General features: G+C 37.8%; 1 protein-coding gene across 4 annotated transcripts in view; it reads right to left on the bottom strand.

The window, feature by feature from the left end:
• The window catches only part of MAP7D2 (MAP7 domain containing 2), an 82431-nt gene that overhangs the window by 11195 nt on the left and 52572 nt on the right, over positions 1-18664 (bottom strand). The window contains exons 4-9 of one of the 4 annotated variants that reach the window (XM_053935902.1): positions 15091-15205; positions 14078-14176; positions 12077-12187; positions 10672-10794; positions 7706-7854; positions 6504-6631 (exon numbers count right to left, since the gene is read on the bottom strand). In XM_053935902.1, the coding sequence (XP_053791877.1) occupies positions 6504-6631; positions 7706-7854; positions 10672-10794; positions 12077-12187; positions 14078-14176; positions 15091-15205 (725 nt within the window). The remainder of the gene's footprint in view (positions 1-6503; positions 6632-7705; positions 7855-10671; positions 10795-12076; positions 12188-14077; positions 14177-15090; positions 15206-18664) is intronic. The other 3 variants (XM_053935904.1, XM_053935903.1, XM_053935905.1) reach the window with 3 other exon arrangements.

The raw sequence follows: 18664 nt of genomic DNA, 5'->3' as shown, positions 1-18664 counted from the left end.
GGTTTTGTATAGATCTAACTATAGCATTGTGTGTCAGAGACTATTATAACTAGAACAGCATTTGCAATACAGAGCAGACAAAAACAAGACATCTTTCAACTCCTCCCCAAACTCATGAATTCTGTAGAAAAAAGGGTTCTTTTCTAGCATATTAGACTGCATTTGAAAGAGGCTGAGACATTAGATTACAAGGAGCTCACTCACAGCTGCCTGGTTTGTGGGGAGGAAAACACTGTAGAATATTGCACCATCCCTACTTTCTTACTCCCACTGAAGAGCCATCACAGAGCCCAAAAACCCTCAGGCTGCAGGAACAGTAGCACCCAACTAAATCTGAAGTTCAACTCAGGTACCCCCTGCCTTCAGGCCCAGGAGCTCCCTGTCAGCTCAGGTCCTCGCCCTTGGTCCTTGGCTGAGCTCAGCTGTAGGTAAGCCTGTTCTTCTTGGCTTCCTAACCTGCTGATCCTGACATGATGTCCTGGCTTGTCCTTGGACTTGCCTCAGTAAGGATTTTGTTGGCTGTCATTGGGCCCCTGGTTGACCCTGGTTGGTTCTATTGCCTGCCATGGGATGGGGTGCTGTGGGCAAGGTCCCTGTCCTTTTCTATCCTGCTGCCACCCACAACTCCTGCTGTTCCATGACAGAAGCAGGCTTTGGAAGAGGTGAACAGGCAAGTCTGATTCCAGTTCTTGAAAAAAACAGCAATGGGAGAAGCCAGTGAGTTTGGTTGTCTTGACCAAATCTGGCTTTAGCATTGCCTTTAGATTCCTCTTTAGGATACAGATGCATTTCCAGGTCCTTCTGACAGCAAAGGCAGATTTCAAGGCCCCACCTACAGTTATACATCTCACATGTGCCTCATCACTGCAGTCATTTCCAACTGCATTTCATAAATACAAAATTGGTAAATAGAAAGCATTTTTCTCATGTTTTTCTGCAGCACAGAGGGTGCTTCTTGCTAATTAGACACTTCTTCAAAGCAGAGTTCCCTTCTTGCTGTCTTTGGTTCATATTTCCAACTTTATTGCACGTTCCTTGCAATGCTTTTGATTTAACTTGTTGTGACAGAAGGAGCAAAACAGGTTAATAACTAAGGCTGAGTCATTCTCAGAATTAGTACAGAAGTAATTGTTCTCTAATAAAGACATGACAATCAAAGAGGTCGGTAGGAAGCAGTCTAGTCATGAGTGCCACATATCTTGTGCTGCATAGGCATTAGAGCAGACTGGTTGTACAACTCAGCTGGTAGATTAGAAACATGTGCTGAATGTATTATTTAGCTACTGCATCTTTGAACTTTTAGACCTACAGTATTTTTTTTTTAATGAATGTGCTACAGGCTCTTAGACCAGAACAACAAGAAAATAGTAGTGTTTCAGATAAAGTAGCTAAAAGTGAGAAAAATAGAAGACTGATTACTGAAGGGATGAGAATAATGCAGTGTGTGCAAACCTGAGAAAGTCCATCAGGAATAAAAATATTTTTTCAGAATTTTTATATTATTTACTGGATGCCAGTAGAAAGTATTAAATTAACATTGTTTTCCTGCTTATATTTAAAACATACTTTCAACTTAGCATCTTTAACATTCCTTGACACAGGCAGAATTGTTACTGGAAAAAACACTTCTTCAAAATAGTATTTAAGTTATGCTGTTTTACACCAAGAAGAGCCAAACTTGATTGAGAAGGCAGAAAGATGGAATTATTAAGAAAAAAAAATGTATAAGTCTGTTTAGGTTTAAACCATGAGAAGAAAGTGGGAAACACAGAATTACACCTGATAAGGATCAGAGTATTAAGATGACAAATCACTGAAGTGCAAGAAGTGGCAGCCTGTCAGTTGTCAGACAGCTTACTCATTCTCAGTAACTGGATTTTACAGGGGGATACAGAAGCACCTTCCTCTCTCCCAGAAGACATTAACTAATGTCTTAACTGCCCTGAGCTGACATGAAAAGAAGCTGAAAGAAGCTGGCCCCTTCATGCTCTGCTAGAACATCTATCAGGTGTGAGGATCCACTGATTCATAATTACCATGGCTCCTATTTAATTACGAAAGGCATAGTCCATATTCTGCAAAACAATGTCTCAGGAAGAACATATGAGGGGTTCTGAGCTTACTTTTGCTAAGAAGAAAAAATAAAGCAGATGTAGCACATAAATCAGAGGTCACACCCAGCTCTGGCCATAAAGAGCAGGGCAGAGAACAGCATGCTCTCCTGAAAAGCCAGCTATGTGGCAGGTCACTGGTTATGGCTGTTCATGAGGCTGACTGTAAATCAGAAATCTTCAGCAATGCCAGAGCTGCATTATTTTTCCCCTTTCTCTCCTTTAATTCAACAAAAACTGCTGAAACCACACCAAGGACCTGCATGTTCTCAAGCCTGCTTTCTGACATTGCTCTGATCACAAGCTATTTCTGGGTTCTGACATTTTCACTCTATCTGTGACACTTTCTCAAAAGCAGTTTTCTTTCAGTCTTAGTTTTGATCTTTTGTAGCCAAAGAGAGATTCATTTCTCTTTTACATTTCTTAAAAGAGAAGAAACTCAGCATAGGTCTGTAGAATAGTTTTTTGAATAGCTGCATTATTACAGAGGTTTCAAAATGGTGAACTGGCCCATTATCTAGCTAACTGCTGAAAAATCCCTCAAAATACTCTTGATCCAATATTCTATCCATTGTTTTATCTTCCCAAGTCAACACAAATAGTAGCAAATGTGGCACATACGAAATAAAATCTCAAATGGGTCACTGTAGGACATAGAAGCTACTTCTGTGGGGAATTCACCACATGCAGACATCTTTCCAATAACTCGTTTTTAAACATTTTATGAGTTTGGGGGGCACTTTTTTGTACTATTCTATGTTCACACTCCATCAGTATTCTGCAATTTGCCTGAGCATGCACATTTCTGACATCTAAAGTGTTCTCCCCAAGCTAAGGGGGGCTGTTACCCAACAGAACCACCAGATAAGGGGTTCAGTTAGTGAAACCATGAGCAAAGGACAATGACCAGCCTGGATCTGGAAAGGAAACATGAACCACCACCCATCAGCAGCAGCACCACTCATCAGTCACCTGTCCCTTTCCCCTTTCTCCTTCTCTCATGAGGTTATGCTTTGGCAAGAGAATGTGACGCAGAGGCTTGTCAGAGCTTTTGATTTTATTCACTGGCTTACACTATGGCTCATCTGAAGACACTTAAAACTAAATCCTACTTCCTTGATTCAGTCAGGTGCCATTGATTTATTTAGGGACTATTTACTCAAAGACATGTGAAGGACACAGGCTTTACTGCCTTCCTAATCTATAAGAAAGCACACTTACCTATTCTCTGAGGGATACTGCAAGAATAAACCAATTAATGTATAGATCTTCAAAGATGAAGCATAAAACAAAAAATTACCCAAACCCCTCATCCTGTTATTATTGATCTTGTGAAAGATCTGAAGAAAATGAGCATTTTATGCCATCAGTATCCAATAGCAATTGAAAAAAATTGAAGACAATTTCTCAATTGTTCAAACTCTCTAATCCATTAACTTTCATCTTATTCACCTGATCCACATTAAGATTCAAAATAATAGTTTTGGATTTCTTTCTGTGACATTTATTGACATATTTACTTTTCCAAATAACATCAAGTTTTGAATTCCTTCCCCACTTTTAATTGTTGTTCAGCATCTTTGGATTTTTTTCCCCTTTTCTCCTTTTTACATCTGTATCTGTTCACTTGTCTCAGATGTTATGTTTTTGGGCAGACCTTTTTTGCTTTCTCAGTAAAATTTGCCCATCCAAAACATTAGTAATTTATTTATATAATTACTGCAACTCTCTTCTGTCTTTAATCACTAGGTCTCTTTAGGCTGAAGAGAACATTGTCTTGTTTGATCCTGTTTTGGTTACTTTACCAAGAGCTTTTTATTTAATAAATAATAAAATAACATATTAAGAAGACAAGTTACTGCTACTCAAAAACCAAGATGACAACTGTGAAGAACTGGTTACTAGAACAATACCAAGAAAACCTGAATGCCAAGTCACATATTCTTAAGAAAAGAAATGCATACAGCTAATTGTCATGCAAATCACTGACTATACTTGATTCTTTCCTCAACAGTTTTAGAGGTTAATGTGCTATGCAGGGTCACTAACTACTAATACTGTACAATATGTATTCTTATTTCTTCCAGGGTATTTTTTTAGTCATATAGCGTGCTAGAAGGAGAAAGATTAAACATGCAAAGGATTGTTAGGTTTGCAAGGAGAATGAGTATTTGTATACATATTTAGTCAGACTAAAATTATACCTGAATGTCAGACAATGATCTTACTGGTCAGTGGATTTGAATACAGGCAGTAAGGCTTTTGGAACCTTCCTTTAGATTGTATAATCTTATCTCCTCAATAAAAATTAACAGAGGAATGTGAATTGTATGAAAAAATGCATATATTATCACTATTTTCATCTATATATAATAATACAATATGGTCATTAGGGTACTTCTTTATTTTAGAATTATGAGGGGAAGTTTTGAAAGTGTTGAAGCAGAACTCTCTGCAATCAGTAATAAACATGGATTTAAACACTATTTACTGTATCTCTCATAAAGTCAAGAAGGGTGTTCTAATTGGGCCATGTTAAGAATAAATGCTTGGTAATATATTTCTAGCCACGACCAGAATCAGATTCCCGTGAGAAAGGGAAGGGGGTGGGGGGGAGAGAAAAATGAATCACTACTGTGGCTTGCAATCACAGGGAAACCCACCAGTAGGCTTCTTAATTCCTCCATGCAGCATCTGCTTCTTCTTCTAAAAACAGTATTCCTTATAGGCATGAAAACATTTTACTGTACAAAGGTCAACATAATTTGCACCTCTGGGAAAAAAATTCTCCATCATTTCCTATACTTTCATGGAAATTAGTGCTTCAAATTAAGACTGGGCATACCTTTTTCATGAAGTACTAAAGAGCTGTCTCCCAAGAATTTTTTCTTTTAACCACTGGACATTTCTCTGATGATCTGCACTAACCTTTGCCTGCCCGGCAAGCAGCACTTGACTCTAAGCTAATTCATTTCCCACCAATCATTTTGCTTAACTAAATGTGTCTCTTGGTGGGTCTCCTGGTTTGTCTCTTATACTAGCTGAACAAACTGAAAAATGCATTCTGAGCAGGGAGTATCAGTACTTGCAGAATAATATACAGTCTTAGAGTTCAAACTTTTTTTTAACTTTACATTGCAGAGTGTCACTAGACACATCTGCTCAAAACTGTAATAAGAAAGCTGACTGTCATTACCATTGCATTTCATTCAATTTTTCATAAAATGGATGTAGTTCACACCACAGAATCTGATGACATTACATATATAATATTGGAAGTTTGAGAATTTGTAGCCTTATAAGAAAAACCAAGAAATGCAATGTCCCAGTTACATGCAAGGGGATGTCTAAACCAAAAAGAATGCTGACAGTCAGATGGTTTCCTTATGTTGTCTAACATCAGATTCACACACAAAATCATCCCCCACTAAAGGGCCATGTCCTCAGAGCTCAAACAGAAAAGGAACACCAGCTGGTTTTTCAGGCAGAAGAAATTTGTCAGAAAGGGAATCATCAAGCCTGGTTCAAAATATGGCCAGCTTCAGATTAAAAAAGATAAATAAGACAATTTTCAAGACAGAAGTAGCACCCACAAAGAAGGTCTAAAAGAAAAAATCCAAAGCAATCAACCAGCCAAATAAATTAGGCAAGTACTGTAGACCAGGACTACTTTAGCATACTCCCACATTAGAGCCAGACTTAATATCCTCTTCTAAGAAATCTGGAGACCCATTTGCTTAGACTTGAGTTTCAAGCTGTGGTACATATAATAATAGAGTTTTCAGCAAAAGACAATCAAGAAAAGCAAGTCAGTTGTCAGTAAGCCCAGATATGCTATAGATCCACAGCTCTGCCTTAAAAAAAAAAAAAAAAAAAAAAAAAGTAAAAGCAAAAGTAAAACCACAGAGGTCTGTAAATGAGCAAAGATTAAAACCAATGGTTTAGATGACACATAGTTAAGTGTATTTATGGTACCAGAGGGTCATGCCAACAATAGGAAATGCATATATTAAATGCTGGAATTTCTAGTTGATACTCATGATGAATGCATTTCTTCACATTAGGCAGTTTCTTCAAAATCACACACAAAACAAGTGTATTTAAAAATAAATGTGAAGTAAAATTTCATATGAATAATGAAACGCACTGTAATCTCAAAACTGAGAAAAGGTAGAGAGAACTGCCTCCAGTGGGTACTAACACAATATTACAGATATCAGATTTGTCATCTACACCTCTCCTCTCACCCATCCGTATATGTGTGTATGTATTAGTAAAATTAACTGGATTTTATACAACACTTCAAAGGAAGTTCCTCAGGAATCTATGCCTTATTTATTTACAGTAATGAGAAAGTCGCAGGATATTTGTCCACTAATAAGAAAGCCATACTTAGGTGTTGCAGGTGATGCAGATCTTCTGGACATGGCAGCAGGAGAATCAGACCTTCTCAGAGGAGATCCCATACCAGATGATGAACCAGGTGTTGCAGGTCGCTTGTCCTTCTTTATCTTCTCAGTCTAGAAGCACAGTTCATTTTAATTTCCATAATTAGGATCAATAAATCAAAAATGCGTTCAATTGTTTTATTAGCAAGATGGCATATAAAGAGATTTGTGTGGCACACTTGTAAAAACTTTTTAAATAGGCAGCTCACAAGTGAAGTGCTGTTAATAGTTTTTTATTTTACATAGACATAGCACACACCCACCCCTGTCTTGCATGGGCAGAGCATACAAATTTCAGATCAGTAATACACATCAGAGCCTCTGCAAGAGTTCTTGGGCGGGGTGGTGGCACTGGGTGGAATCTTCAAAATCATCCATATGCCCCTGCTTAGACATGATCAGCAGTGCAAACAGGCATCTCACAGAAATGTCGCTGCATGTAACACTGAATCACACCTAAGAATGACACTACACAAATCTTTACTCCCAGCTTTGGTTTTCTCACTTCCAGCTAATTTAGATGGCATGAATCCCCCTATCATTAAGTATTACAAGATACAGGACCTTATGTGAATATTATGGCTCTAACACAGAATTTTTTTAAAGCAAGCCTTAAGCTGTGTAGACTCAGTGAAGGTGTGTGACTTGCCTTTTCTTTTCTGGAAACTATGGTGGATCGATGATGCATCTTTTAAGCAAACAGCATTAAAAATGTCCACAGAAAGAGTTAAAGCAATTGGTGTAAAACAGAGGCATTATCAATACACTTGGGGAATTTCTGAAATATATGAAGCTTGCTCATTAACTAGCAAGCCTGGAAAGTCATACTCAGGAGGGAATTCTATTTGTCATCTCCATTCCCAGAAGTTATAAGCAAGTCCAAAAACATACACTTCAGTGCCTCAGTTCTCTGAAAATAGGGGTGTTCCAATACCAGCACTCAGCACTGATTCCCAGGAGGAAGAAGATATTAAAATGCTCCTTAACAGGAGCACAAAGACAACAGGTATTGGCAGGGCTTACTTTTCTACTGCTTTTTCTTATAGCAGGGGAAGCACTTAATTTGTATTCACGTAAAGGGAAAGACAACAAGCAGAAGCTGCATCAGTTTACCCAGCAGTGAAATCAAAACCATTACAAACTCACCTGAGTAACTTCAGTTGCAGGTGCCCCTTTCACAGCATTGGCAGTGGAGGGTGAAGTTGCCTTCTTCCTGTCAGTGCTTCGGGTGGGGGAAGGCTTGTAGGGAGATTTAAGAGGACTAGCTGGTGCTACACGAGGACAGATATGGAATACTAAAGAGTTATAGTACAATAGCAAGAGCAAAAAAGAGCATGGATAGAGGAAGTAAAGGAGGGGAGAAAACAGCATACCTTTATGTTATAACATCCAAAGGTAGTTTTAAAGTGTTTTTTAGTGTTTTAAAATATCACATATAATGCATTCAACATGATCCCATGTTTATTAAAAATATCTCAACTGAAACATTTTATAGGAAAAAAAGTATCACTAAAATATAACACTCTTTTCCTCATATACCTTTTGAATCACCAATTGACTAATACTGTGACTCTTTTTTTCTTCTAAGAAGTCCAGCTACCTTTGCATATGAGAAAAAGGGTAAGCAGATAATGCTAATTGGGTGACTTTTGAACACATACTGCAAAACAGGAAAGGTGACAAACGCTTAGGGAGTTTTGTCTTTTTTAAACCCTAAACGTGCAAAGGCTCCTAAATATGTTAATTACTTTCCAAATAATATTTAATCCAAGAAATTGACAAAAAAGCCCCCAAACCTAAACTAAATGCTGCTGTAGGTATTTCAGTTATTTTTATTTGAGGGAGACATCAATTTGAGTGTGACACATGCATTACAGCTTATAGGGCAACTTTTTTTTATTTGCAATATGAACAGGATTTTTTTAAATGGGATATTTTACTCCTGATTTTGTTCATATTGCCTTCTAAGATGAAACTTTCACATACATAGAGAACAATCAACAGAGTATATGTTTTATCAATAAGACAGGCACTAATTGCAATCAAGTGACAGAATGTTCCCAATTTTAGTCAACTAAAGTCAGGAGGGACATTGACTTTGAAAAAGCAGCAATTATGCACTCATGTAAAGAAAGTCACATTCCCAAATTTTTTACTGGAGACAGCCCTAATAAAATTTTTATGAAGTCTTTTTTAATGCTTTGAAGTTTAACTGGACCTTTGTATTCTTTGACCCACTTTTCAGCCAATTGGCATAAGGCCACTGTATATTAAGAAAAACATTCAGAAACTTAAAAGGTGCCTAAAAGAAATATTTTTACTTCAACTGCTAAAAGAATTAATTATGCATCCAGTAACAATTGTTTGCCTGAATACCTTGACTTCGAGTGACATTAATAATGTGTTGCTGTAGAGTCTAAAATTGAGGCTCCTCATTTCTAAGCTTACAGGAAATGCAGTAGCAGAGCAATTTTGACCCCAGCATAATGACAGGAGACACAGCATGAGCTCCTGGAAAGGAAGATCCTCTTCCTTTTTCAGAAGCTATTTCTATGGTGAGAAGTACATGACAAATGGGAAATGTCCCTCAACTATTTTGCTGGCAATTACTGACAAAATGTCAATGGCCTCTGAGATTGTTTGCAACCTGTGCTACAGCCTAATTGCCTTGTGGGGAAATGACAAAGAGGATGCTTGTTCAAAAAGCTGTTCCCAAAAATCAGCTGCCCTGTTTCAGCTCAATGAAAAAGCGGTTTTCAGAACAAATTATACCCTTGTCAGACATGCCAGTGTATTACTTCAAAGATTCTGTGATGAAGAGAGATAAACCTGAGAGTTTACAAACAAAATTAGTGAGGAAGGACAAAAGTCATCCTTATTGATTACTTTGATATCAAATACAAAACAGAAAAAAATCAACCATAGGTGGCCTCAGCAATTCAGCTCAAAATCTTAAGCAGAATGTACTAATCTAATTTTGACTTGGGTTTTGCTCACTCTTGACAGTAGCTGGTCTCTGAGCAGTAACCAAACTGGGCACTTTCTCAAATACTATATGAAAACATTTCTGCTTCCAGTAGAGGCTGTTTTTAATGTAGAAACACGGGAAGCAATTTTAGAGGCATTCAGTAACAATGTCCCTATGCACTGAACAGAGTAGGAACGCACAAGGGAAAGTAGGTTTACTTAGCAATTCATTTTTAAATAGCTTTTCATGAAAAGCACAAATGCAGAACTTAAACCTATTTTAACCAAGATGTGTGAAAACACTCATCATAAAGATGATCAGTCTTTTATCATCTAAATAGTTTAATCCTGGAAAAGTGTTCCTTTTGCAGACAGGCATTTGAGTGCATGCTTTGGGGTGCTTTTTTTGTGTGTTTGTTCTATTAAAAGTAAAAAGGGCTGTTAAACTTTTGTCTTGTTTCAGCCAATGCTATGACCAGGTATGGCTTTATAAGCAGAAACTATTCAAAGTCAGGCACTTGCCCAAGTATTAGCAGGACTGGAAACATTATTTTGATAGATGTTTGCAAAACAACGGCTTTATTAGTCCACCCTTTACACATAGGAATGGTAACTATCATACCTTAAAGATCAATAATTTCTGGAACTGACACCTTCCTATCAATAGTCTGTTTTTCCATATGTGTATCTACACCTATACATATATACAGGTGTCACACACAGTCACACAGTTAAAGACAAGAAGATACTTAATAGATAGCAACTGGAACCGTAGTAAAAATAATTAAGTCTCAATGGTGCACTGGGATTTTTGTTCTACATACTGTTTGGGTATGACAGGGCTGACGTTAATAAATCAATCAAAGCCTCCGAGAGTTGTCACATCCTTGTCTAAAAACCTGTTTCTTAAATGAATATATTATTTTTTTTTCTAAAATAGGTATTCAGAATAGCACAGAAAAGATAGTGTGCTTTTCAAAGATTTTAAATACACTGCTATCTGAAACAACTTAGTTCATCATTGATTTTGTACTATCCTGTAAATTGCCATTTGTTTCATAGTACTCCATTTCTTCCAGCAGCTACATAAATGCAGCTAAAAAACATACCTCAGTGGTTTCAAAGTGAGGAAGTCACATTTTTACCTGGAGTATTGTATTGCTCAGAAAGCACTAATGTACTTCTGCTTCTGGCTAAAGATGACTGTGTGGGAGTCAGCAGTCGAGAAACAATAAAGTTTTCCATTGGACTAAGATGCATGCGGTGAGCTGAAGGATGGGAGCAAATAAAATAAAATTTAAAATGCAAATAAATAAAACAATGTTACATTAAAATAACTGAAACAAAATGATGAAATGATTAAATGAAATGACAAAAAATTCTTGAACTTTCTGAGATTTGAAATACTTGAAGATAATTTTCATTCCGTTTGAAAAAAACCTTCTAATTTCTCCATTGTTTTTTAAGTTTCCCACTTATACATTACACACAGTAAAGTTAAGATCATGTTGTGTTTTGTTTTTACTCAGAGGCATGTTCCATTCTGCAAAATGGATGCTTTCATGACTCAGCACAAAAAAAAGTTTGTCTTCTTCCCCAGCAGGAAAGGTAAAACACTTGGTAGATCAGAGCAGCTGCTCACTAATGTGCCACCCATGCTGGGACTGCATTTGAAATCTGCCATCTCACCATGTTACGTAAGTCTTATTTATACAATATGCCTGCAATACTTCCTACTCCATAAATATAAGTGTCAACTATATAAGACATATTTATAGATGTTCCTATTACATGTATATATAACCATCTGTCATGATAACCTCAAAGCTTCTGATGAGCTTAAGCAATTAAAAAATTAAAATAAATTTGTCTTCTCTTTTTCATTCCAGAAACAAGCCTTCATAATTTATTTCAGTAAATATATTTTTTCCCATTAGATTTAAAAAAATGGGGTAGAAAGAAATAAGCAAACACAAAATAAACCTAAAAAAATCCAAAGAGTTCACAATGAGATAAACCCTTCAGTCCTCTTTGTAGTGTTTAGCAACCACTAATCCTACAAGATGATCATCTTTTGTGGAGTCACTTGAGGATCAGAGTTTTGTAAGAAATTAATGGGCTCTACAACTCTGGTCACCAGATTGAAGTCTCCCAGGTGGCTCATCAGACATATGTGGAACATCCCGTATCTACTGCCAGGCCACACCTTTGCTTTGCTTCTTTTTCGTTATTTTTATAGAAGGTCACAAGCAGTGCAGTTATAGGAAATTGCCGCAGTCACAGCCTCTACTTATAACCCAGTTTGCTGGAGTATCAAAATTTGGAAAAGCATCAGTAAAAAGCCCATGGCATTTGCTGCTGGACTATGATCTCCAGCATGGCAGTGCAGCCTTGGGACAGGCTGCAGAACCACGTTATTAATACAGAATCTCTCAAATGTTTGAGTTCCTTTGAATAACAGACATAAGCAAACCCCAAAGCTCTATGGACCAGAAGTGCTTTAAGCAGAAGGAGAGTTTATGCTGGCAGGAGACCAGCATGCTCACTTGCCTCTGTCAGGGGAATGCGTTATGGCCACTGTGGAGGATGAGAGGCGTTTACTGATCGGCGACTCCATTTGCTTTGGCAGATTCATTGTAGAAGCTGAAAGTTTGTCACATGCTGCAGAGAAATGCATTGGAGATATTTGTATTCACACCACAGTGTTGATAAACTCCAAAAATTAACCTTGCATCTAAATTCATGGCAATTGCACTGATCACAGCACTGAATTGGCATGAGATGAGCTCTTACTGACCACTGAGAACCAGCACCCTATGACACATGCTTTGGCATGCAACTTTTCTGCTTGTGAATTTAACATTCCAGTTTCACAACAACCTATTTTTTATACTGACACTGATAAATAATTATATATCAGCACAAGCATAAAGTTGCCCAAAGAAAACAAACCACACATGTCAACTCTGAACTCATCTTCATTCCCCCTCCCCCTACCTTCAGTCTGGAAGAGCTGAAGTTCACATCAGACATTACTCCAATACGAAAATGAAATAACCAACATTTGTGCATCTATATAAGACCTCACTGTTTTAATGACTGAGCTGGCATTAGCCATTTGGCTTTATAATTTTGTGCTTGAGAAGAACTAAAAAAAAAAAAAAAAAAAAAAAAAAAAAAGACAATTTTTTGGTACATTTTTCTTCTGAAACACTGTTCGATAAAATCTGCTTGAGCATAATACCCATTTCCTACCTTGGGATTTATTCAACTGAATGAAAGAGGAATCTTACTCAAGTATTAGTACAGAGTACTAGTACCTGATGATCACTGTATGATACTTAGAAGCTAAAAGCACAGACACTTTGTCCCCTACATTTGAATTTTATTTCTTTCAAAACCAAAAATATTTTCAGCTAGAGACATGTATGCGACCCTAATTCTGCACCTCCTAAGTCACTGCATTCCCTATTATGTCCATCAAATCATTGCCTTAGTGGGGTTTCCAAGATTTGCCTCCATCTACTACAGTAAACAATGCAATTCACTACATTTCCTTTTTTTAAAAAGCAGATATAATGCTGGTATGCTGCAAAACATCAGTTGCACAGGCAAATACCTTTGCACATGAACAACAATCAGAAAAAATTTTGAATCTGTTTGCACAGAAATAATAGTTCTGTGAGATCATAAGCAGAACAATATTTACTGTGAATTCTGCAGGAGTAATAGCCAAGCTTAACTCCTCCTTTAGAGGAGAGAAGGAACCTACTTCTCAAAAGCACAGGTCATGTTTTCTTTTCAAAATGCCAAGTACATTTGCAATCAAATCACATTTTCAATTCAAAATCCTATATGCAATCCATTTGTAATTTTGGACAACTCATCTACTTCAGAGCCCTTTTATGGGGATAATAATTTTAAAAACTCAAACACAAATAAAACCCCACAAAAAAACCAAAACCAAACCAAACCTGAATAATTTAAAACATGATTGCTTAAACAAAGTCAACCACTTGAGTTTGTTACAAATACCAGCTTGGTCAAAATTCATTCTAGGAAGCTGAAAACATAACATGGCTGTTTGCATCAAATTTGCTTGTTTTCAAAATATTGCAGGAGAAGGCCCTTAAGATGGAAAAAGAGGGCTGTTTTTATGGTTTTCATAACACATTTTCTTACTGTGCAACTGAAATTTTTCTCAACAGCACCTGTGCACATCCATTAGAACTATCAAATATGTGTAATTACACACACAGAGCACCCACAGAATTAACAAAGATGAGAATCTGAGCAGGAGAAGTCTACAGTTACTGAGAAAACCATGAAATGCCTCTACTGTGCTGGAATGTGAGGCATGCACTGCTCCACCATGGCAAAATTAAAAGGAAATTAAAAGACACTGGTCTACATCACTAAGGGTAATGCTGCAGAGTACCAGACTGAAATGATAAGAAAACAGTGGTTAAGAAGAACAAGATCAGTGGATGGATTACAGTGATTAGAACAGTTATAAACAAGACATGATGGTACTGTGATTCTCTGAAATACCATTGAAGGAATCAGCAGGAGCAGTGGAGGTCACAGGGTCTGGAGGAAGGGTGTTGGCAGCTAAACCTAGAACAGGGGGTGGGGTATTTTCTGATTCACCTACACAGCAGAGAAATCAGAGCAAAAAGAGGTGAAAGAAACGACTGAATAAGTTGGGGGAGCTGGAATTAAGCACAAACTGCATCACAAAGAAAAGTGGTTTCTTTCTCAAAGTATAAGAGACTTCTTTCATTATTATATATATAATTTCCTGGCTTTTTTAATGACGTATCATGAAAACTATGATATGAAACAGTTTGTCTTTTTAAAGTTAAGTATACTTACACACTGTTTAAAAGAGAGTAATTGTTATATTTCATCAACACCCAAACATGGATGTTTTTCCCTATAACATCAGTTTATTCAAACCTGACAAATTCAAATAAATTATATTATTTAAAAGAAAAAACATGCACCTTTCTGAAAAATAAAATCAGCACACGACTCATTATGTAATAAAAATAATTTCCTCTGAAGCCAAAACAAAAATAGCAGTAACAGAATATACGTGGGGAAAAAACCCAAACTATTTTAAACTGCACATAGTCATCTAGAAATTCCCATCAGGTTTTTAGAAGTACCAAACAAAAACAGAACATCTTTTTCAAGCCTCAGACAGCACTCAGTCCTTTGGTGAATATTAAATTTGCTAACTGTGTGCATGGGAAGACAATGTGGAAGAAGCTATTAAGGGAGACAGTGCATCAATTTTAATTTTAGCATTTAGCATCCCCCAAACTGATTCTGGTTACTCTATTAAAATGATCTGCATTCCTAAAGTTCAGAGGAACCTGTCTCCACAGAAGGTATTAGGGAGAGGAAGCCCAGCAAGCAATTACAAAGCAGTTATTCACGCCCCAAGGCAGTAGCCCCTGGGTACCACCCTGACTATAAACCCATCATACTTACTATCTCCACAATCTCATGCATTTTGCACTTCCAGATCTGCAATGCAGGCAGCCTGTTTTACTTACCATCTCTGCCTCCTGAGCCTGCAGCCAGTGCTCCTCCCCACGACCATCGCTTCTGCTTCTGTTCCAGCTGCTGGCTGCGTTCAAGGGACCGGCGCATCATGGCTTCTAAACGTTCCTGGTAATTTTGGTACAAACCCAGACACAAATCCCAATCAGTCCTTTGGGGGCTTCCTTCCCCTGCCTTCTGAAACCAGGTTAAAAATACACAGTCCCCCTGTTGCTCCACACAAGATGCTTACAGGAGCTTGCACACAATAAAAGAAAAAGAACTGAATAAAGAAGGTATCAGCATGCTACCTACCTCCAGATACAAGTATCCTTTGTCTGCAAGGCACTGAGGTCACTACAGAGGCCTAAGTAAATAACACAGGTTGCATCACTGCCTAGCATCTGCTCCTGCTGGTGAGGCTGCTGCTGTGCTCTGGACTTAATTTGTATAAGAATAATGCTCGACAAGCATTAACTCCTTCTTGTCTATGCAGACATCAGAATTTTTCCCATCCCTTTCTGAGCACAGTTAAATTGCTGCAATGCCAGTAGCTCCACCTAGTCACTCAGATAAATGATCTCTTCAAACTCAAAGTAGGTTACTTTGCAGGATGCCCTACTTATTTATTTATTTTTACCAAAACTCCCTCCTTTCTTCTTTTATGTTCCTTAAGTCTAGGCATTTAAGACCTTCGGATTTTTTTTCTTCTCTGTGTATTTATTTTAGTGCATGCCTACCTCATACTGCTCCAAGATTTACCTTTTTTCTCCCTGCCACCCCCATGTTCTTCTCTATGAGTTAGGATCTTCACAGGGGGAAAAATAAAATTAATTTTTTCTCTCCCCAAATCTTGCTCTACCTTTAACTTACAGCTAAGTTTGGTCACTTTATTCCCTTTCCATCACCTCTTGACTCTTAAAGACCTTCACTGAGTTTCATTCCCACCTCCTCCCCCTGCTAGTTTCTCAGTGATTTATTGTTGTGGCAATGATCCCTGCACTTTTTCTTTTCCTCCTTTCAAGCAGATAAAATGTGGTTCTTCCCCGCCCACAATTCCATCATCTAACAGCCTCTTCCTTGCCTCCTCCCAATACCTCATTCACATCTGGCAACCTCCTCACCCTGACATTTCAGCAGCCCAACCCCTACTGTGAAAGATAAGGCTACTCTTGCTGCCTCCAGCTCCTGCCCCAGGGAGTTTTAGCCCTTTGATCCTATTAGTATTTTTGGTGTTATTCCTTATTAACTTTGCTATGTCCTTTTGGCCTAGTATAAAACTCCTACTCTTACCCACTTCAAACTGGATCCTGCAGGCTTCTGTGATTACATCATACCCATTTTGATTTTTATCAACCCCCTGCTCTATCTCCAATATCTTTTGGCAGCTCAGATAAATTGTGTGGAAAACCCTTCATACATCTCTTGGCCAGATTACTTTCTCTCGCTGATTAATGCCTTTGGCCTGGCTTTCCTGAGCTATTTTACCAAAAAATTTCAGTCTTTGATTAAGGGTGTTTCCTTCAGGCTCTGTACTGGTGGTGAGACAGTTGTCTCTGGTGGAGCTCCTTCTGCACATAAGACCCTAACATCCAGTAATCTCCATACTTTTATACATGTACCTGTAAACTTTGTCTTACCTTCCTGGGCTTCTGACCCTGGTCATAGACTTTCTACATTGCCAGATGTCCCCTCATCATCTTCTGGTTATCTACAATATACTTTTGCCTCATCCACATATTTGAAGAATCTCTTCTACTACCATGACTTGCAGTAATTTATTTCTGAGCTCATTTTTTCCACTTCATCCAACCCTGCTACCAGTTATCTATCAGTATCAACAGCAAGCCACTACCTTTTAATCTTTAAGCTCTCTTCTAATTTTATTACAAATCACTTGAACTATAAAATATTCTGTCACCCTCTATCCAAAGAGTGAATAAAGGAAATTCTTGCACCCTCTATCATCCCCAGCTCTCCTGTCCCTGTTACCTTTTGGCCAGGTGACCCACCCTGCTGTTACAATCTCTGCTGCTGTCTCCAGGAAGACGATCTTTCAGCGATCTTTCAGCCGTGTTGTGAGCTCACGGTCTATCAGGTAACATCATTCAAAGACCACTGAAAGCAGGCAGCTGCTTCCCTGCCCCCTCCCCCCCCCTTCATCCCCCTCCTCTGTCTACTCAGTGCCATCAGTGTCCAGGAAGGCATGAAAATGAGAGCTCTGCCTCCTCCCTTCTCCCTACAGAGCAAATGAAGGAAGCATCACAAGGCTCAAGCACTGCCTCTTCTGCGAGAGCACAGAAATCCCCCACAGCCCTGAACACCCCATTCGCTTCTTACACACACCCTGCCTGTGAGAAAGAAACATCTTTTTCCACTCTCTGGAATCTGCAGTCAGTCCTGTCTGCTTTAGTTTGCTACAGTCTTTCTTTCTTCTCTTACTACTTGATGATACAAGTTTCACATTTAAATCCTGGGTGTGCAGGCTTTGCATTACAAGTTTGTGCTTTTTTACTTTTAGCTCTCCACTTCCCTAACTTAATTCTGTTTGAGCCCCTTTTGTTAGTCTTTCCAAACCTCACATATTTCATCACCAGCTCCTCTCTGCAGTGTGCCTCTTTTCACCACTTTCTTCTACTATGCAACTTGCCCCAATCTATCTTTCTACCCACACTCTTTACCAAGGAAAATCACCCTCCCATTTCTTTCTCATTAAGGCATACTCTTACATTGAACCTTTGTTTTCCATTTCTAATGAATATTGTTATTCATTAATCAAAAAAAAAAAAAAGATTAAAGCACTCATGTTTCAATTATTTCTGTTTGCTGTCTTGTTTGGGGCTTTTTAACAATGCTTGGAGTAAGCAATATTCTATAGCTTTCAAACCACAAAATACACTTACACCTACTATCAAAATATTGTTTCAAGAATAAAATTCATGCTGAAATAGATTAAAGAAATTAAATGACATTTCATACACATTTGAAAGCCCATGCTACCTACAATCTGAGGCTGAAATCTCCAGATACATTATTTGGAGACGATAATTCATTTTCATTTGCAAAGAGCCTTTCATTAGAGCACTATAGAATATAATTATTAAAACTCACAAAACCCCTGCAGATATAGGTTAGATAAAGAACAATACAAAGGCTGCTTTTCACAAAGAAAGGATAGTTATTAAAAAACATTTTAAGTTGGCACAAAACTAAAAAGCCAAAGAAAATAATAAGACAAGCAAGCATAGCATAAACAACTCATACATTAATAATTTGTTCCATGATGAAAACTAAACCACAAGACAAAGCTTTCCTTCATCAGCAAACAATGCAGAAAACCCTTCCAGTTTATGTTATAGGTGAAGCACCTTCTTGGAAACATATCACACTATGCATGTGATCTCATTTGGGAACTGTAACAGCTACAGATAGAGGAAACAATGTCTGCTCTCGAGATACACTGAATTTTCACAAAAAAGCTTATAATGCACAAGCACTGCATGTAGGTTAAACTAAGGATGAATAAAATCACAAGAGAGAGCCATCTACTGCTAACATCTAAAATATACATTATTTTCAAAAATCTAG

Source organism: Vidua chalybeata, chromosome 2 (assembly GCF_026979565.1).
Source record: "Vidua chalybeata isolate OUT-0048 chromosome 2, bVidCha1 merged haplotype, whole genome shotgun sequence".
NCBI classification, from domain to species: domain Eukaryota; kingdom Metazoa; phylum Chordata; class Aves; order Passeriformes; family Viduidae; genus Vidua; species Vidua chalybeata.
Note: the sequence above shows the minus strand (reverse complement) of the source record. Positions and strands in the feature narration are given on the sequence as shown.